We start from the raw sequence: 22368 nt of genomic DNA on the forward strand, positions 1-22368 counted from the left end.
GTGGTCCCGGTACAATACCGGTGACCCCCGAAACTTTCCCTATGGCCGAAACTCGACTACCCATATATAATTCTTTACCTCCGGACCATTCTGGAACTCCTCGTGACGTCCTGGATCTCATCCGGGACTCAGAACAACTTTCGGTTTGCTACATACTCATATCTCTACAACCCTAGCGTCACTGAACCTTAAGTGTGTAGATCCTACGGGTTCGGGAGACACGTAGACATGACCGAGATGGCTCTCCGGTCAATAACCAACAGCGGGATCTGGATACCCATGTTGGCTCCCACATGCTCCTCGATGATCTCATCGGATGAACCACGATGTCAAGGATGCAAGCAAATCCGTATACAATTCCCTTTGTCAATCGGTATTTTACTTGCCCGAGATTCGATCATCGGTATCCCAATACCTCGTTCAATCTCGTTACCGGCAAGTCACTTTACTCGTACCGTAATGCATGATCCCGTGACCAGACACTTGGTCACTTTGAGCTCATTATGATGATGCATTACTGAGTGGGCCCAGAGATACCTCTCCGTCATACGGAGTGACAAATGCCAGTCTCGATCTGTGTCAACCCAACAGACACTTTCGAAGATGCCCGCAGTATACCTTTATAGTCACCCAGTTACATTATGACGTTTGATACACCCAAAGCACTCCTACGGTATCCGGGAGTTACACGATCTCATGGTCTAAGGAAAAGATACTTGACATTGGAAAAGCTCTAGCAAAACGAACTACACGATCTTGTGCTATGCTTAGGATTGGGTCGTGTCCATCACATCATTCTCTTAATGATGTGATCCCGTTATCAATGACATCTAATGTCCATAGTCAGGAAACCATGACTATCTGTTGATCAACGAGCTAGTCAACTAGAGGCTCACTAGGGACATATTGTGGTCTATGTATTCCCACGTGTATTACGATTTCCGGATGATACAATTATAGCATGAATAAAAGACAATTATCATGAACAAGGACATATAATAATGATCCTCTTATTATTGCCTCTAGGGCATATTTCCAACATGATTGTCCTGCTCTCAGTAACCTTTTAGGACTGACAAACAAGGGATACCATGGATGCACGCACTGTTTGGATGATACCGACAGTATATATTTGGATAGTTGTAGGAAGAATGTGTACTTGGGACATCGTCGATTTCTTCTGAGCAGGCATCCCGTAAGAAAGAAAGGCAAGCATTTCAAAGGTGAGGCAGATCATCGGACGAAGCCTCGCCACTGTCACGACCGGTTTTTCAATAAAATAATTATTGAGAAAATCGATCTTTAGATCCCAGTATAGGAAAAGTTATCCTCACTGGTAGACAAATACTTGATAAACAGAGGACCAGTAGCATCAAATATATTACAGGGTTGAGCTGAGGCTGCTCAACTAATTATTACAAACTCGCCAATATCTTACATAAGGGAGGTTATGACACAGGGGTGTGGTGACATGCTACTAGCTCGACATAAAAGTGGTGGTGGATAATTTGACTCCTAACTGGCGGTCCATCGAGCATCGAGGTGAGGCTCGATGTATTTATTTCTGGGGTGGCGGAAGCGGATATAATACAGTGACCAAATGCAGGATCGCACGGGACTGACTGGGACTCCTCTAGGCGTCGGACTCGCTATCGAACTCTTCATCCATGAGATCGCCTTCATCAACATCTGGCCAAATCAACAAGCCAGGTGAGTACTTTGAAAGTACTCCCAAGACAGTTCAGACAAAAAATATAATAAATGTATGCATGAATGCGTCATGAACAAAAATAATGATGCTCATTCCAAAAATAATATTTTTGCACGACTTGAAAGTAAAACAAATAACTAAAAGCCGATCGGGTGTCTGGAGCGACGCCTCAAAAGGTAAACAATTAAAGCTCATGCCGCAGTCGGGCGTCTAAGCGACACCACATAAAGGGCTTATGAAAGAAATGCCACAGTCGGATGTCTGAGCGACATCGCAGAAAGGGCTTATAAGAGAAATGCCACAGTCGGACGTCTGAGCGACATCGCAAAAAAGGGCTTATAAGAGAAATGCCACATTCGCACGTCTGAGCGACATCGCAGAAAGGGCTTATAAAAGAAATGCCAAAGTCAGATGTCTGAGCAACGTCATAGAAAGGGCCTGTAAAAGAAATGCCACAGTCGGACATCTGAGCGACGTCACGGAAAGGGCTTGTATCAAATGTAAATAACAAGTCTGCCACAGTCGGACATCTGAGCGACATCACAGAAAGGGCTATATCAAATGTAAATAACAAGTCTACCACAGTCGGACGTCTGAGCGACATCACAGAAAGGGCTTATATCAAATGTAAATAACAAGTCTGCCACAGTCGGATGTCTGAGCGACATCACAGAAAGGGCTTATATCAAATGTAAATAACAAGTCTGCCACAGTCGGACGTCTGAGCGACATCACAGAAAGGGCTTATATCAAAAGTAAATAACGGGTTAGTCCATCCATAGGAATAAACTTTTAACCGGGTTTTAAACTCATGTAGTCCACCGGGTCCTTGTCACTGAGGCTGATATCTGACAAGATAAGATGAACACAGTACTTGGACATGTACAAGATGATTTAAAGGATTTGTGACTCTGCAGAGTTTGTCCTAACTGACCACAGCCAACGGATTTCCGTAGTCACGAAGGACTAGTTCCGTTTATGTTATTTCGGTAGAAACTCAATTAACCAGCACACACCCATTCCACCTCACGATGCCAGGAATCACCCTAGACAACGTCCAAGAAAAACTTTGAGACGGGGAGGTCACAACCTCGAATAGCATGGGATCAAATTTCTATACGCACGCTCTAAGGGGTGCCCCCCTCTCGGTCCCAACCGGAAACACCCATGCCCCCTGACCGGATGACGGGCTTTAATCCAGGGCCATGGAACCCTCATCCTGGCCTCTCTGCTTGGTGTGTACCAGGAAAACAGTTTGCAACTTACTAAGCCATATTCCCTGCGGAAAACATGTGGCAGTACAGGAAGGAAATGAATGGGAATGTGATTTGATTCACGATGACACTGAAGTCAAATATACTGGCATAAGACTGGCATGCCACAACACTGCCATCTTACCCATCCTCATGCCATCACATGGCCATGCAAATACATATCCAACAACATATGGCTTTCCAAAACTTACTTTCCACTTATGTGCATGAAATATAACATTCAAAGAAATGTTCATGAACATGCCAAGAAACTCCTAAATGCAAACATGCAACAAACACTCATCATATCAAGAGTTCAAACATGCTTGCCTGGTTCGGAGTAGTCGGAGTCTAACTGGGTGAAGTTCGCGGCTCCGTCACCTCCTCTGGTATCTACGGTATAAGAAAATACGCACATAATGTAAATACCGCAAGGTGCACAAAAACTATTCCAAATAAATTCTCAAATAAACCTGATCAAAAACTAGACAAAATTTTAAAGAGAACAGAAAAAGAATCAAACCAAAATCCTTTTCTGTTTAAAAGTTATAAGGGTTTTGATTCAGGGACCTTTCTGTAATGAAACAGAAAACTCCCAGGGGGTTCTGCAGAAAAGTCTAGAAAACGATTCGTTTAAAAGAAAAGAATGAGAGGCTGATAGGCGGGTCCCACCCGTCATGTTTGAATATTCAAACGAGGGAGACAGGGCTCGATGGTGCCCGAGAACTGCGATGGTCGCCGACGGCGATCCACGGCGAGGCAAGGGGATCGGGTGGTACCTCCATGTTCAGTACGTCCTTCCGCGTCGGTGGGTGGTGGTGGTGGTCGCCGGTGACCACTGTGTCGATGGAGGCCCTTGCTCCGGCGGACAGTGGTTCGGGTAGTCGTGGACCTCACCGGAGAGAGCTGCGGGGGTCAAATTGGAGTGGGGGTTAGTCTCCTAGAGGTGCCATGAGACTACGGGCAAGTCAGTGGAGGAGTTCTCACCGGAGAGAATGCTGCCGGAGCCCGAGGCGGACGGAGGTGGCCGGAGTGGAGGAAGAAGGGCCCCTCAAGGCTCTTCCAGTGGCTGGGCGGGGTCTGGTGAGGTGGTGGAGTTGTGCGGGGGCGAGAGCGAGCTCGGAGGCGCTATTTATAGCCGGCCCGAGGCGGTTGTCATGAACGGGATAAGTTCGGCGAGCGATTACGGCGGCACTGTGGCTGGACAGCTAGTTTAAGGGCTTGAGCATCCTCTAGACGGATCACTGGTTCCATCCCAGTGCCTAACCCAACATGGCAAGGGTGGTTACGGCGTGTCCCCGACGGAACGGCCGTACGGCACGTCGGCGGCAGAGAGCGCGCCCTGTGCGTGCCAGGCCACGACGACGGTGCTGCATGCGTGCGCTAGCAAGGGAGATGGCCACGCGGAGCTCTCAGATGATTTGGGCGGTGCCGAACGGCGTTATGCCGCAGGGTGCTCCCTATCGGCCGCCACGGGAGGTTCTGCCGCCGCGGAAGACACCGGCGCAGGCGGGCCAGGGTGCCACCAACGCCAGGAACGAGCCAAGCGCGCGTGTGGTGCTCCGGACAGGGGGGAGGAGCCACACGCAACGCGCCAGGCGCACAGTCGGCTTGTGACTGAACTCTGACGAAGAAACGACACTGCACTTACTGAATTTTCTGATGATGTACAGTAACAGTGCAGGCCAGGTGTTCGACAGAATGATTTTGGCATGTGGGGATTTTTCCTTGAGCTGGTTTTTGGTGGAGTGGTCTCTCATTGCAACTGGGGGTTTGCCTGAATTTTGGTGGAATTTTTGGAGAAGTGGAGATATGAATTTCACCAAATTTTACAAATCTGGTCCAAACTTGCAGAGGGTGAAATTTGAAAATTTTGAAAAGAAGAAGAGTGGATCTTGATGGTTCTAGGTTGTGGGTGCTAAGGACTATCCAGAGGAGTTGATTTGAGACCAAAGTTCAAAGGCATTAAGGTACTTGCTTTGCAAATTACCTAGGCTCAAAATAAAGGACAGAATTGTTTTGGGAAAAGAAATAAATGAGATAAAATCCAAAAATGGATTTAACTAGTTGGGACAACATGTTTGGGTTGTCCCAAAGTAGAAGGAGGGGTTTTGGGAGAATTTTACCATAAGAGGCATGGTAAAAACAGGAAGGGATCAAAACCAAAGAAAAGCCCAAAACCAAAAAGGTTTTCTTTTTAGAAGAAACTAAATCCAAGAAAAGATTTTTAGAGGGCAAACTTAGAAGAGAGGTTTTTAAGAAGGATTTAAATGGCCTTCTTTAAACCAAGCAAGGCTCTTTCTGAAAACGAAAACCACAAAAATTTTGGAGTGTCACAGCACCTACCCCCTTAGGAAAAATCTCGTCCCCGAGATTTTAGCTGATCCTTAAACAGGTGTGGGTGCTCCGTTCGAAGAAAATCCTCTCTCTCCCAAGTTGCTTCATTCTCGGTGTGATTGCTCCAGTGAACTCTGAAAAACTTGATGGTTTTCTGTCGGGTCCTCCTTTCAGACTCTTCTAATATTTTTATTGGGTGCTCCCGGTAGGTGAGGTCTGGTTGCACGTCAATATTTTCATGTGATACTTGCTTCTCTGGGTTGCCCACGTACTTTCTCAACTGCGAGATGTGGAACACGTTGTGGATATCGGATAAATCCCCGGGTAGGTCTAGCTGGTAGGCTACCGTGCCTCTTCGGGCCACTATACGGAATGGTCCGATGAATCTTGGTACTAGCTTTCTCTTAATCCTGAATTGCTGCGGACCCCTCATAGGAGAAACTCTTAGGTATACAAATTCTCCGGGTTCAAAACTAATTTCCCGATGCTTTCGATCGTAATAACTCTTTTGCCGACTTTGAGCTGTCTTGAGTCGATCTCTAATCGTCTTAACTTTCTCCTCAGCCTCTTTGAGCATATCTGGGCCGAAGATGTGGCTGTCCCCGGTTTCTGACCAGTTTAGCGGGGTATGACATCTTCTCCCATATAGAGCTTCAAAGGGTGCCATTTGCAAACTGGCTTGATAACTGTTGTTGTATGCGAACTCTGCATATGGCAAACTTTCTTCCCAACTGGTTCCGTAGGTGAGGACACAGGCTCTCAGCATGTCTTCTAGAATTTGGTTTACGCGTTCAGTTTGCCATCAGTCTGGGGGTGGTATGCGGTACTGAATGCTAGTTGGGTTCCCAGTGCCTGTTGTAGGTGATCCCAAAATCTAGAGACGAATTGTGTGCCTTTGTCAGATATGATAGTCTTTGGGACTCCATGCAGGCAGACGATACGGGCAAGATAAAGTCTGGCCAGTCTCTGAGTGGTGTGAGTTGTCTTCACCGGAATAAAGTGTGCTACCTTAGTTAATCTGTCGGTGATGACCCATATAGCATTATTTCCGTGTCGCGACCGTGGTAGTCCAACAATCCATTCCAATCTCGTCCCACTTCCACTCGGGTATCTTGTTTGGTTGTAACAGCCCGGCTGGTTTCTGGTGCTCGGCCTTGATGCGTTGACAAGAGTCACAGCATGCAGTGAACGTGGCTATGTCTCTCTTCATACCGTGCCACCAAAAATTTTCCTGAAGGTCTTTGTACATTTTTGTTCCTCCAGGATGGATTGAATACGGAGCGGTGTGGCTTTCAGCCAGAATCTGTTGTTTGAGGTCCTTGATATTTGGTACGCAAAGTCTCTCTCTGTACCACAATATTCCTTGCTCATCTACGTTGAATTCTGAGGCCTTGCCCAAACTCACTTTCCTTTTTATGCCATCAATGCTGGGGTGTCCATGCTGAGCCTCCTTAATCTTTTCCATCAGGGTAGGCTGTATTTCCAAATTCGCCACACTGCCTTCTGTGACCATTATTAAATTGAGTTTGGCAAATTCCTGTTGAAATTCTGGCCTCAAATTTGGCATACTGTCGTTGTCCGCGCTGGGATTCCGACTAAGGGCATCTGCCACAACATTTGCTTTTCCGGGATGATAGTGGATTCCAACATCATAATCCTTCACCAACTCCAACCAGCGTCGTTGCCGTAAATTAAGTTCCGGCTGTGTGAAAATGTACTTAAGACTCTTATGGTCTGTGTATATTTCACAACGATTTCCAAGTAGGAAGTGTCTCCATTCCTTGAGTGCATGGATGACCGCTGCCAGTTCTAAGTCATGAGTGGGATAATTCTCCTCATGCTTGCGAAGTTGTCTGGAGACATACGCAACTACCTTGCCTTCTTGCATCAATACACATCCGAGACCTTTCCGGGATGCGTCACAATATACCTCAAAATTCTTGTGTATGTCTGGCACAATTAATACTGGTGTCGTTGTTAATTTCCTTTTTAGATCTTGGAAGCTTTTCTCACATGCTTCCGTCCATTCAAACTTCTTGCCTTTCTTGAGCAACTGCGTCATTGGCTTTGGTATGGTGGAGAATCCTTCAATAAATCTCGGGTAATAGCCTGCCATTCCCAAGAAACTCCGTACGTCCGTTACGCTAGCTGGTGGTTTCCAGCCAAGTACGGCCTTGACCTTTTCCGGGTCTACTGCAATACCTTCTTGGGTGAGTACGTGGCCCAGAAAACCCACCTGTCTTAGCCAAAATTCACATTTGCTGAATTTGGCGTATAGTTGATGTTTCCTGAGTTCTTCTAGTACAATCCTGAGATGCTCGGCGTGCTCTTCTGGTGTTTTGGAGTATATAAAAATATCATCGATGAATACCACAACAAACTTGTCCATATACTTCATAAATACTTTGTTCATGTGGTGAACAAAATATGCGGGGGCGTTGGTTAGCCCAAATGGCATTACTGTGAACTCATACAGTCCATATCTGGAAGTGAAGGCTGTCTTGGGAATATCTTCTGTTCGCACTTTTAATTGGTGGTATCCTGATCTCAAGTCAATTTTTGAGAAGACTTTGGCCTGTGCGAGCTGATCAAATAAATCATTTATTCGGGGAATTGGGTATTTGTTCTTGATTGTGACCATGTTAAGAGCTCGATAGTCAATACACAATCTCAGTGTTCCATCCTTTTTCTTGGCAAATAAAATTGGAGAACCCCAAGGTGAGGAACTGGCTCGTATGTATCCTTTCTCCAATAATTCTTTTATTTGCTTCTTCAATTCTACCAATTCGGATGGTGCCATTCTGTATGGTTTCTTGTAAATGGGAGCGGTTCCGGGTGCTAGCTCAATGCTGAATTCTATCTCTCGGTCCGGTGGCATGCCTGGTAGTTCTTCTGGAAATACGTCTGGAAATTTACATACTACTGGAACCTTGTTCGTCTCAGAAATGTCCACCTTGTTTAATCTCGGTTGCCGAGGTATTTGTCTCTCTTTGGCTGAAACTTTAATTGTCTTCCCGTGATGGTGCGTGAGAATCACGGTCCGGTTGAAGCAGTCAATAAAACCTTTGTTGGTGGTTAACCAATCCATCCCTAGGATGACATCCAATCCTTTTCTTTCCAATACAATAAGGTTGGCGTAAAACTTCAATCCTTCAAATTCAATAACCACACCTTGACAGTAACTCTGGGTCACTTGCTTAATTCCAGGGGACTTGATGGTCATGGATTTTTCCAAGGGAAGCATCGAAAAATTATTTTGCAAAGCAAAACTTTTTGAAATGAATGAGTGAGAAGCTCCAGAATCAAACAAAACCATGGCAGGTATTGTGTTGACAGGGTACGTACCGAGTACGATATCTGGGGCGTTCTGTGCTTCCTCTTTGGTCACGTGGTTCAGGTGACCCTTCCGGTGGTTGTTATTGGGGTTGAAATTGTTTCGCTTTGGCGCTGAATTATTGCCACCATTGTTAGGCTTTGGGGTTGAGTTCCTTGGCTTGGGGCACTGCTTGGCATAGTGCCCTTCTTCTCCACAAGCGTAACAAGTAACGCCTGGGCGATATGTGAACTCCTTATCTCTTGCATGGAAATTCTTGATTGGGCGCGAATTATTCGTCGGGGTTTTGTGTATTCCACCCTTCTGAATTTCTGTCTTGCTTCTGTGGTTGCGAGCAAAAGTAGACTGGTCCCTTTTGCGTTTGCGGAAATCTTCCAAACTGCGTCGCTCATTTTCCAGAGTAATGGCCTTATCCACCAGTGTTTTAAAATCTGGGAAGGTATGCACAGCCAAATGGCATTTAAGTGCGGGTGCCAGGCCTTCCAAGAATTTTTCCATCTTCTTGCTCTCGGTCATGCGCTCTTCATTGGCGTAGCGAGACAGTAGAGTGAATTGGCTGTTGTATTCTGACACTGTCATGGTCCTTTGCTTGAGGTCATCAAATTCTCTCTTCTTGATTTTCATAACACTCTTAGGAATGTGTGCCCCATGAAAACCTTCCTTGAAATCCTCCCAGGTTATTTCGTTTTCATTGGGGTGCATGTGCAGGAAGTTTTCCCACCACGATGCAGCTGCTCCGGTGAGATAATGTGGTGCATAATATACTTTTTCATGGTCTGAACACTGTGCAATAATTAATTTTCTCTCCATGTCTCGAAGCCAGTCGTCGGCCTCAAGAGGCTTGTCAGTATGAGAAAATGTTGGAGGACGCGTTTTCTGCAACTCAGATAACTTGGATTGCTGCTGATACTGACCACGATGATTTCCCATATTGATGAATTGGTTCATCATTTCCTGGTGTTGTTGCTGACTCTGTTCATACAGACGACACACTTGGGTAAATGTTGGTTCACTGTCCTGTTGACTTGTCTGTCCCTGAGTGAAATTGTGGTTTGGTGGTGTGCCATAATTTTCTTCGGGCTGATTAGGCATGGAGAGCGTCCACGGACGAGACATCTTTCACTCTGGGGATATATTTTGTGAAACTCGTAAGACAAGAAAGCGAGAGTCGCAAAAGTCAACAAAAATCACACAAAAAGAAAATTTTAAAACTCCAGGATATTTTTGAAAATACACGATTGCGCGCGGAGAAGGACTACTACATATCTTACACGCAAGCATAATTATACATTACATCACTCAGGATATGCGTACATAATCCCGACATGTTATTTAGACTAGTGCACTTCTCCAGATCCTACATGATGCGCAAACAGACTACTTCTCACAACCTATGTACATATAAACATATCACACAAGTCGGTACATCGCATGGCGTCTACGCGTACTCAGTCGGAGATGGTGAGGATCTCCCTTGGCCTGCCGAGGGTGAGACGCAGTGACGCTGGGGACTCAACCTCCTCCTCGCTAATAGGTTCCAGACGAGAAGCGTTGTGCTGAGCTGATGGAGCAGGTGCCATAGGCGGAGTAACACGACTATGAGTGGGCGAAATAGGTGGAGTAGCACGTATGGGAGTGGGTGCAATAAGTGGTGCAGAGCGAACGGGAGTGGGTGCAATAGCTTGGTTGAATTCCTCAGTGGTAGGCAGACGACGAGCAGTGGCGAGAATGGTAGGTGAATGAGAAGCTGAGGACGAGATAAAAGTCAGCGGTGGAGCGGTGTGCAGGAGCTCCCTCCTGTTGGCGGCACAGCCATGGACGAAGTCCATGCAGGCAGCTACGAGGTCGTCCACCATGTTGTCGAAGGCTGCCTCTAGGGCTCGCAGGTACTCGACAAGCATCTCAAAGGCCTCGTCTCGATCTCCTCTGGGGTAAGAGAATGAGTAGTGACAGGTGTATGGCACGTGGCATGGAAGGTAGCGGTAGTGACGGGTCTTCATAGCAGGAAGGACATCCCGAAGACGAGCTATCGCCTCATGGGCAGCCATCTACATAGCATGCCTCTCTGTAGGCATGGCTCTCCCCAAGAATCGGAAGCGGCGTATCTCAGCACGCCCTCCCCTGAATTGCACCGCGGCCTGGTGCATGGTCAGACTGTCATTGATCTTGTGTGGATAAAGTGTGAAGACTGGGCGCACGGATGGCCCCATCACGACCTGAACGATGAAGGAGAGGAGCTTGACGAACCCCTCAGGCACGTTGGCGAACATTTGTGACTCACAGTCGTTGCCAGCCATCTACAAAAGTAGGAAAAAATTCTGAGCGATCAGATCATAAAATTTTATGCTGACTGTCAGAAAAATGACTACATTTGTAAAAACATGAATAAACTCTATCATGCTAATAACCAATTAGCGATCGCACCTAGTGGCTTCCTACAATCAGCCTGGCTCTGGTACCAAGTCTGTCACGACCGGTTTTTCAATAAAATAGTTATTGAGAAAATCGATCTTTAGATCCCAGTATAGGAAAAGTTATCCTCACTGGTAGACAAATACTTGATAAACAGAGGACCAGTAGCATTAAATATATTACAGGGTTAAGCTGAGGCTGCATAAGGGCGGTTATGACACAGGGGTGTGGTGACATGCTACTAGCTCGAGATAAAAGTGGTGGTGGATAACCTGACTCCTAACTGGCGGTTCATCGAGCGTCGAGGTGAGGCTCGATGTATTTATTTCTGGGGTGGCGGAAGCGGATATAATACAGTGACCAAATGCAGGATCGCACAGGACTGACTGGGACTCCTCTAGGCGTCGGACTCGCTATCGAACTCTTCATCCATGAGATCGCCTTCATCAACATCTCGTCAAATCAACAAGCCAGGTGAGTAATTTGAAAGTACTCGCAAGACAGTTCGGACAAAAGATATAATAAATGTATGCATGAATGCATCATGAACAAAAATAATGATGCTCATTCCAAAAATAATATTTTTGCACGACTTGAAAGTAAAACAAATAACTGAAAACCGATCGGGTGTCTGGAACGACGCCTCAAAAGGTAAACAATTAAAGCTCATGCCGCAGTCGGGCGTCTAAGCGACACCACATAAAGGGCTTATGAAAGAAATGCCACAGTCAGATGTCTGAGCGACATCGCAGAAACGGCTTATAAGAGAAATGCCACAGTCGGACGTTTGAGCGACATCGCAGAAATGGGCTTATAAGAGAAATGCCACATTCGGACGTCTGAGCGACATCGCAGAAAGGGCTTATAAAAGAAATGCCACAGTCGGACGTCTGAGCGACGTCACGGAAAGGGCCTGTAAAAGAAATGCCACAGTCGGACATCTGAGCGACGTCACGGAAAGGGCTTGTATCAAATGTAAATAACAAGTCTGCCATAGTCGGACGTCTCAGCGACATCACAGAAAGGGCTTATATCAAATGTAAATAACAAGTATGCCACAGTCGGACGTCTGAGCGACATCACAGAAAGGGCTTATATCAAATGTAAATAACACGTCTGCCACAGTCGGACGTCTGAGCGACATCACCGAAAGGGCTTATATCAAATGTAAATAAAAAGTCTGCCACAGTCAGACGTCTGAGCGACATCACAGAAAGGGCTTATATCAAAAGTAAATAACGGGTTAGTCCATCCACAGGAATAAACTTTTAACCGGGTTTTAAACTCATGTAGTCCACCGGGTCCTTGTCACTGAGGCTGATATCTGACAAGATAAGATGAACATAGTACTTGGACATGTACAAGATGATTTAAAGGATTTGTGACTCTGCATAGTTTGTACTAACTGACCACAGCCAACGGATTTCCGTAGTCACGAAGGACTAGTTCCGTTTATGGTATTTCGGTAGAAACTCAATTAACCAGCACACGCACATTCCACCTCACGATGCCAGGAATCACCCTAGACAACGTCCAAGAAAAACTTTGAGACGGGGAGGTCACAACCTCGAATAGCATGGGATCAAATTTCTATACGCGCGCTCTAAGGGGTGCCCCCCTTTCGGTCCCAACCGGAAACTCCCATGCCCCCTGACCGGATGACGGGCTTTAATCCAGGGCCATGGAACCCTCATCCCGGCCTCTCTGCTTGTTGTGTACCAAGAAAACGGTTTGCAACTTACTAAGCCATATTCCCTACGGAAAACATGTGGCAGTACAGGAAGGAAATGAATGGGAATGTGATTTGATTCACGATGACACCGAAGTCAAATATACTGGCATAAGACTGGCATGCCACAACACTGCCATCTTACCCATCCTCATGCCATCACATGGCCATGCAAATATGTATCCAACAACATATGGCTTTCCGAAACTTACTTTCCACTTATGTGCATGAAATATAACATTCAAAGAAATGTTCATAAACATGCCATGAAACTCCTAAATGCAAACATGCAACAAACACTCATCATATCAAGAGTTCAAACATGCTTTCCTGGTTTGGAGTGGTCGGAGTCTAACTGGGTGAAGTTCGCGGCTCCGTCACCTCCTCTGGTATCTACGGTATAAGAAAATACGCACGTAACGTAAATACCGCGAGGTGCACAAAAAGTATTCCAAATAAATTCTCAAATAAATCTGATAACAAACTAGACAAAATTTCAAAGAGAACAGAAAAAGAATCAAACCAAAATCCTTTTCTGTTTAAAAGTTATAAGGGTTTTGATTCAGGGACCTTTCTGTAATGAAACAGAAAACTCCCAGGGGGTTCTGCAGAAAAGTCTAGAAAACGATTCGTTTAAAAGAAAAGAATGAGAGGCTGACAGGCGGGTCCCACCCGTCAGGTTTGAATATTCAAACGAGGGAGACGGGGCTCGACGGCGCCCGAGAACTGCGATGGTCGCCGACGGCGATCCACGGCGAGGCAAGGGGATCGGGTGGTACCTCCGTGTTCAGTACGTCCTTCCGCGTCGGTGGGTGGTGGTGGTGGTCGCCGGCGAGCACTGTGTCGACGGCGGCCCTTGCTCCGGCGGACGGTGGTTCAGGTAGTCGTGGACCTCACCGGAGAGAGCTGCGGGGGTCAAATTGGAGTGGGGGTTAGTCTCCTAGAGGTGCCATGAGACTACGGGCAAGTCTAGGGTAGTGGAGGAGTTCTCACCGGAGAGAACGCTGCTGAAGCCCGAGGCGGACGGAGGTGGCTGGAGTGGAGGAAGAAGGGCCCCTCAAGGCTCTTCCAGTGGCTGGGCGGGGTCTGGTGAGGTGATGGAGTTGTGCGGGGGCGAGAGCGAGCTCGAAGGCGCTATTTATAGTCGGCCCGAGGCGGTTGCCGTGAACGGGATAAGTCCGGCGAGCGATTACGGCGGCGCTGTGGCTGGACAGCTGGTTTAAGGGCTTGAGCATCCTCTAGACGGATCACTGGTTCCATCCCAGTGCCTAACCCAACATGGCAAGGGTGGTTACGGCCTGTCCCCGACGGAACGGCCGTACGGCACGTCGGCGGCAGAGAGCGCGCCCTTTGCGTGCCAGGCCACGGCGACGGTGCTGCATGCGTGCGCTGGCAAGGGAGATGGCCACGCGGAGCTCTCAGATGATTTGGGCGGTGCCGAACGGCGTTATGCCGCAGGGTGCTCCCTGTCGGCCGCCACGGGAGGTTCTGCCGCCGCGGAAGACGCCGGCGCAGGCGGGCCAGGGTGCCACCGACGCCAGGAACGAGCCAAGCGCGCGTGTGGTGCTCCGGACAGGGAGGAGGAGCCACGCGCAACGCGCCAGGCGCACAGTCGGCTTGTGACTGAACTCTGACGAAGAAACGACACTGCACTTACTGAATTTTCTGAAGATGTACAGTAACAGTGCAGGCCAGGTGTTCGACAGAATGATTTTGGCATGTGGGGATTTTTCCTTAAGCTGGTTTTTGGTGGAGTGGTCTCTCATTGCAACTGGGGGTTGCCTGAATTTTGGTGGAATTTTCGGAGAAGTGGAGATATGAGTTTCACCAAATTTTACAAATCTGGTCCAAACTTGCAGAGGGTGAAATTTGAAAATTTTGAAAAGAAGAAGAGTGGATCTTGATGGTTCTAGATTGTGGGTGCTAAGGACTATCCAGAGGAGTTGATTTGAGACCAAAGTTCAAAGGCATTAAGGTACTTGCTTTGCAAATTACCTAGGCTCAAAATAAAGGACAGAATTGTTTTGGGAAAAGAAATAAATGAAATAAAATCCAAAAATGGATTTAACTAGTTGGGACAGCATGTTTGGGTTGTCCCAAAGTGGAAGGAGGGGTTTTGGGAGAATTTTACCATAAGATGCATGGTAAAACAGGAAGGGATCAAAACCAAAGAAAAGCCCAAAACCAAAAAGGTTTTCTTTTTAGAAGAAACTAAATCCAAGAAAAAAAATTTAGAGGGCAAACTCAGAAGAGAGGTTTTTAAGAAGGATTTAAATGACCTTCTTTAAACCAAGCAAGGCTCTTTCTGAAAACAAAAACCACAAAATTTTTGGAGTGTCACAGCCACCGTACGGGGGCTGATGTACATGATATGGTCAAGGATTTGAAGGTCATCTTTGGAAAGGGTCCTGGCGGACAACCTGTTCCGAAGGACGCTGACGGACGCGCAACCCCCCCCCCCCAAACATTTAGTACCGGTTGGTGTTACCAACCGGTACTAATGGTCTACCGGCACCCGGGCCTGGCTCACTTTAGCGCCGGTTCGTGCCGAACCGGTAGTGGGGGGGGGGGGGGGCTTTAGTCTCCACTCTTTAGTGCCGGTTGTAGAACCGGCACTAAAGCCCCTTACGAACCGGCGGTAAAGCCTGGTTCTGCACTAGTGGGAAGGATATCTCCGAATTATGCTTTTCCAAAAACCAAAGACCAGGATGAAGTAGCTTTCTCTTACTGAATATTGGTACTATAATACTTCCTACCACTCCTCTCTCAAATCTACTCCCTTTGGGTGAGGCATCCTTTCATTGGTGAAGTAGGTCCCCTGATGCTCGAGTCACTTTAGCAGACAGAAACCAGATCTAAAGTTAAAAGAGAATTTGCTGCAAGATCAAACTAGATGAAATATTTTGCTGACAGAACTGGCACATGTCAAAATTCTACCTTACTGACGCTGGAGGCTCTCCCTACCACCGCCACCAGCAATCTGAAATCTGAGGAAGGACGGCTTGTGCCGGCTCTTTTGGCAGTTTGTCGGCACAAAGGTTCTGAACCTGAGCTGCGAGCAGCCAAGAGGGGAAAAAATAGGAATGAGCAGTTCAAGATGCTGAATCTTCACCTAATTTAGGACGCAGATGATGACAGTGAATAAACGACACCAGCGGTACGAGGACAGCTTGCAACATAGGAACATATTCCCTCCCTAAGAAAATATAAGACGTTTTTGCAGTTCAAATTGAACTACAAAAAACGTCTTATATTTTGATACAGAGGTAGTATCATCTAATGGTACAAGTACAACAACTAGAGTCATCGTCAAGCTCCAGGCCATCAAGTCGTTGACCATGGTGCGTGGATCACATTGCACAGGCAACCGGTGTCACAGCAACAGTAACTGGTTCTTTTGAAAGAATAAAAAGGATGTTAAGACGCAGCTAGCATCAACTACAAAATGTGCTTTGCTACATGAACACCACTCATTCAGAAATCTGTGAATCTCAAGAGTAAAGACTCTTATCAAAATGCGCATAGGCAACTGAGATTTGCCTATCCCTGTCAGGATCACAATAACCAAGCGTGAGGCATCATATTTCTGAATATGCGAGGCTAACCTTTTTTTCACCGGAATGATCATAAAGAACTCATGAAATACTTACTTGAGACGATACCCAGTCCATCAGCCAGCACGTATAAAAGAAAAGGGAAATGAAATGATACCAGGCAAGTAGTTGCAGTTCGAAATTCAACATTCATTAGCCAGTACCAGATAAAAGTTTGACATAATAATAGATGCGGAGATGCAAACTACGCACTTAAATCCCTACAAGTCCACTACTCAGTTCACCAGCGTGCCCCAAGTAGAACCAAGAGAATCAATTTCCATGTGAAGCACACCAAAAGGACACCCAACAAGCCATTTCTGCATCTCGGTCAAACGGAACGGAAGAACCTATGCCCCCAACAAGCCATCTCTGCACCTCTTCGTAATACCTGTGGAGCAATAATCAATGTCACTATTCAAACAAGTTTGTACTATTCCTTATGTCTCAGAACTTCTGTATGATTCAAACAATAAACATTCCATCACCAGAAGCTCCAAAGTTAAATCATAAGCTACTTGGAAAAAACCAACAGAACAGTTAATTCCAAGTGGCACAACTTCAAGTTCTTCTTTTTTTACCGAAAGCCTTCAGCTTCTATTGTTGACACATTCTAATCCTTTGGCTACACCAGAAGCTAAGATTTAGTTGTTCAAATACCTCCATTAGGCTTAGTTCCGTTAGTCCCTTCGCCAAAGGGACTAACCAAGTAACCATGGTATTATTTGTTTCCTTATTTATCAAGTTGTAGCTGACTACACTAGCCCTTTAATGGTATTGGATTAAAACCTCAATGAATGTGGACTCTTTGATCAATGATCATACAATTGACGGTCCGTACCTCTAGAACATATCAACATTTAAAAAAGAGGGAGATTTACATATGTGAGTTCGAGTGACAAACAAAGATAAGGTGATAAAATATTTGAGCAAACCGCCAACAAGGCTAAGGTTGTACAAAAATTGCAACGATCACTACATTTTACAACAACACCAAATCCGCAGCGATATGAAATGGCAATTTATATAGGCCCGAGTTAACAAACGAAGTTCGAAGCCAAATGCTCAGGTATTGTTGGGTATCAATCAAAGATTAAAATCGTGGGCAAAGGAAAATAGCGGAAGGAAAGTTTGCCACGATCGTTAAGAAAGAAACAGCGTGATCTCCAGCGATTGCGGCGCGATCTCCCGCGATTCTGGGAAGGAAGTAAATCACGGGGCAGATTTCACGCGGAGATAGCGGCGCGATAGCGGTCTTTTCGCCCGCGATTTTAAACTATGGTATCAATTACTACTTGTGTAGAGGGGACAAGATACAAATAGCACCTGGACTTCATAGATTCCTAGCAGCAAAAACACCAAATGCAATGTTGCGACCAATAAAAGCAAATACTCTCTCTGAGCCATATTAATTGCCGCTCGCACGGATGTATCTAGCACTGAAATGCATCTGGACACATCCGTTTGAGCGACAACTACTATGTACTGGAAGGAGTAGAAAATACCAACGAAGCAAATGAAAGGGGAAATATTCCATTCTACTACTACTTAAATATAAGCTTACTTACTCAGCTAATATATCACAGTAGCATATCCATCTGACCAATCATCTTACGTATTATGCAAAAGTTCAGCTCCATCATGTCCACCACCAATGCTCGGGCCTACAAGTGGGCATTCTAACCATTATGTATCTCAGCTCGAGAAACATCTGCACTGCAGCTATGCACTGATTCTACCATTCATATGAGATAAAATAGATACAACCCGCAAAAAAAAAAGATAAAATAGATACGATAGGGCATGGATGAGATATTTGGATCAAATCACATAGGTAATTACTCATCATGAACAGATAAACAAAACCCCGTCTACTATCATATAAGGAAAAATATTCTATATACTCACTAGTGTCATAGAAATGAAGAATACACACTCAAACTATTAGCTGATCGGCAGGGAGAAGTTACCCCAAATTATGATTCAGCTCACTCCATGCTATATCGGGTAAAATAAAATATACCCACTAAAAGATGTCTTATCAAATCATAACCATCACATAAAATGCCACCACATAAACATCCAGAAAGAGCATACTAGAATAGTATTGATATATGTTGAAAAGATCATCAAGTAGCAAAAGAAACAATTTATATGGCACTACTTTAAATTGTTTAGCTCAACACAAAAGGATGTGAGCGCCATTCAATCAACCAATTCTAAGTAATATCCTGGTTTTTTCACACACAAAATGTACATGCACATACCATTACCTGCAGCATAGACACTTTCAAATGGATAATAGATGTCGGATTTGAAAAGTTCCTTGAACTCCAGTGACTCAAGCTGAAGAGTGAAGAAGCCAGCAGGTGTCCGTATGAACAGCACATTATTGTACTCAGCAAACCCTCGTATCATTAGGGGTGGCCCTCTCTTCTTCTTCTTTGGATTCATGGGAAGTAGCTTATCTAGTTCAATAGTTCTTCCCAGCACCCACGAAGCAACACCATTGGAATCAGTCTCCATCTTCCATAATTGGGCACTGAAATTTGATAGAAAGAGAATACCAAGGCCACCACCTTCTGCCCGCATAACCTGGAATCGGCTAATACAATTATTGGCAATATCCGTGGGCACAGGTATCACAGCTAAAATCTGCGTCTCCAAATCAAACTCAAGGATACCATCTAACATGCTAGTTTCTGCCGATGTATCGGTGAGCAACCAATAAATGGAATGCCCAACTAGCACACCGATGGTAAACCATATTCCAATCATGGTGGGATGTTCGTCCATAGAACTCGAAGGCATTGGTGGAAGCGGTGTGGCCATGAGATTTCCCCATATGCCAGTCTCCGATGAGTAGACGCGGGCAATTGCCCGTGTATGATGTTGGTTTGTCTCTGTGTCTACCAAGACAACGTGGAAGTGTTGGATGTCTCCGGCAGCGCGAAACACCGCCCCGCTGGTCGGGGTCTCCTCCCCATCCAACCCCGGGGGAACGGGTAGGCGGTGTTTGTCGCCGTTGAAGGGGTCCCGCACCAGGACCAGCTTCTCCGACTCCGATTCGTGGAAGATGAGTTGGAGGCCATGGCGCCATCCCAAGGGTCTGAAGCAGCCGTAGCCGTCGTCGTCGGTGTGCTCGTAGGAGAAGTGACCTTCCGGGACACGATTGGGCGGATCCATTGTAGGTTCGAAGTGCGAGCCCTCGAAGAAACCGAGGAGGGGAGGGTTGCGGCGGTGGTGGAGGCGGAAGCGGCGGGAGAAGCTGGGGTCGGAGACGAGGCCGAGCCAGCGCTTGGCGACGAGGGAGGCGCGAGGGAGGGAGGACGGATCTGGGGGGGGTCGGAGGAGGATCTCAGAGAGCAGGTTGTCGTCCTCCAGCGGCGGCACCGGCGGCGGCGAGCGTGGGCGGCGGCGGCTACTCATCTCGCCTAGGTTACACTCGCTCACGGGGAAAGGGGAGTCGAAGCAGCAGCCCACGATGTGGACTGACACTGAAGAGAAGCGCTGTAGAGAGTCTCGCAGCCAGTGAGTTTGGAGCCCAAAACTCCTTTCCGGAGAGGTGAAAGCCCATCACATACAACCACCGTAAGCAGTGTCACCTCAAAAAAAAAAAACCAGCGTAAGCAGTTTTTTCCCCTTTATAGTACTTTTCTTTTCGTTTTTCTGAAGCTAAGGAAAATGTATAGTGACAAGCTAGACCCGGGGCACCATATACTTTCTTTGCGGGGAAACTCTTGTATTGCTCAAAAATCAAGGATTGCGGTCATGGTGACAGAGTTTCTACGTCATCCAGTTCAAATCCTAGCCATACTGCAGTACGTTCTTTTTTCTTTTGAAACACCCAGCAAATTGTTGGTTTTGATTGATGATTAGGAAGAAGCGACTGAAGATAACATGATGGTGACCCTAAGATCAAGGATGAAAAAGGAAGGAACTCAACATAAAGAAAACTATAGCCCTATTGGCTGCTAGAGAAAACAATCTCTCACGGTGGTTCCCCTAAAAGGGAACTCGATGCATTTTGCTCCAACAAGGCTTCATAGCACCACTGCTCGTCTGATTGCGGTGACAATCTCGTGCGCGGACGCGATCTTGCTCCAATGCTCCCTAAAAGTGCACTTATTCCTTTCCCGACAAATCTCCCATAAGGCAGTATTGTTTTGGACTCTTACCATTGGTAGAAATATAATGACTAATACTGGCTATGCCTAATCACTAGCAGAAAAAGGGCTTTTAGTCCCGGTTCATAAGGGCCTTTAGTCCCGGTTCTGGACTAAAGGGTCGTTATTAAAGCCTCCTCCTTTAGTCCCGGTTCTTACACGAACCGGGACTAAAGGCTCTCCACGTGGCCGCTGCCTGGAGGTCCACCTTTAGCCCTGGTTGGTAACACCAACCGGTACTAAAGAAATTTTATGATTTTTTTTTAAATTGAACTTTTTTTTGGAATATTTTTTTTTATTTTCAAATTTCTGAATTATTTTAACCTTTCATCTCTACTCAATTTAACCTCTAATCACCCCTCATCATCTAACTTCCCGGACGGTCACCCATCCTCTCACTACTCCAACCTGAGCACGCTTAACTTCCGGGTTCTATTCTCCCTCGTTTTCAAGTCTGCACTTGTTGTTTTCCTAACAATAGTAAGATGTCAATTCTATTAACCTCAGGAATTTAGCTTGAGCAAAAGTCACACATTTCACTGTTTGAGTTTGAAACTATTGGTCTAAAAAATAACACTAATATTTAGTAACACTAATATTTCTTGAATAATTAGTTTGACCATTGTTTGTCCATAGTTTGACCAGATTTGACCAAAATTCAAAAAACTAAAATAATTATTGAGTAACACTAATATTCTTGAATAATTATTTAGCAACACTAATACTTCTTGAACAAAAATTTTAAAAAAAACTGAAATTTGATGAATTTTTTTGCCTCCAGATCTTAAAAGCCCCGTAACTTTTTTCTGTTAGGTTTTTGAGGATTTTGAAAATGTTTAACGGGGTTCCCCCCGTTAAATTTGGATGTAACTTTTCGAGTAGATGATTTTTCATATAAAAACTTTTTCATCCGAGTTAGTATGCAAAAGTTATGCCCATTTTACTAAATTCTAGAGAGATTTTGCAAATAAAGTCGAAATTCATATTTGTAAATTTTCCCAACAACTAGACCACATATCACATGGGAAACTTATTTTCTTTTATTTTTTTGACATTTTCATCATTTTCTTTTAATTTTTTTAAAACCGAAAAGGCGATCCACGGGGGGGGGGGGGGGGGGGGGGGGGGGGGGAGGGGGTAGAGTTTGAAAATGGGACCTTTAGTACCGGTTCGTGCCATGAACCGGTACTAATGCCTCAAACCCCATTAGTACCGGTTGGTGGCTCGAACTGGGACTAAAGGTTAGACCTTTAGTACCGGTTGGTGCCACCAACCGGTACTAATGGGCATCGCACCCTTTAGTCCCGGTTCGTGGCACTAACTAGGACTAAAAGGTCCAGACGAACCGGGACAAATGACCCATGTGGCCCGGCCGGCCCCTTGGGCTCACGAACCGGGACTAATGCCCCCATTAGTACCGGTTCTGGATTGAACCGGGACTAATGGGCTGACCTGGCCTAGACCATTGCCCCCTTTTCTACTAGTGAATATGAGCAATACAAGTAGTTCAGTATGTCATATGATATGGACCGGAGGCACCGTAAACCTGAACGGCCACACCATCAAAGTCTGACACGCGAAAGAAGAAAACTCAAATGAACTTCTACCAACGTCATCATCGCCACCCATCGCATCGCTGTCCAGTGACTCTAACTTCATGATAGAGTGAGATGGACGATAATCTTCATTCTAATGCACGCAGGTCAAGCCGTGCTACAAATATTCCAATTTGGGCGATGAGCTTCACAAGATAGGTGTGTAAAGCTTTTGTCTTATTTATTTAGACGATGAGCTTCACAAGATAGGAGTATTGTGAAACGGAGTGATGCCCCG

The 22368-nt window shown here is 45.9% G+C and overlaps 1 protein-coding gene across 1 annotated transcript; it reads right to left on the bottom strand.

Moving 5' to 3' along the window:
* Positions 1-16460: 16460 nt before the first annotated feature.
* On the bottom strand, positions 16461-19876 carry LOC123133558 (uncharacterized). Its single transcript, XM_044553027.1, has 3 exons — positions 18643-19876; positions 17938-18033; positions 16461-16760 (listed from the first exon to the last, which is right to left on the bottom strand). The coding sequence occupies exons 1-2, from the start codon at positions 19796-19798 to the stop codon at positions 17981-17983; spliced, it is 1209 nt and encodes a 402-aa protein (XP_044408962.1). The 5' UTR covers positions 19799-19876; the 3' UTR covers positions 16461-16760; positions 17938-17980.
* Between the last annotated feature and the right edge of the window lie 2492 nt (positions 19877-22368).

The sequence above is a fragment of the Triticum aestivum genome, chromosome 6B (genome assembly GCF_018294505.1).
Source record: "Triticum aestivum cultivar Chinese Spring chromosome 6B, IWGSC CS RefSeq v2.1, whole genome shotgun sequence".
Classification (NCBI taxonomy): Eukaryota; Viridiplantae; Streptophyta; class Magnoliopsida; order Poales; family Poaceae; genus Triticum; species Triticum aestivum.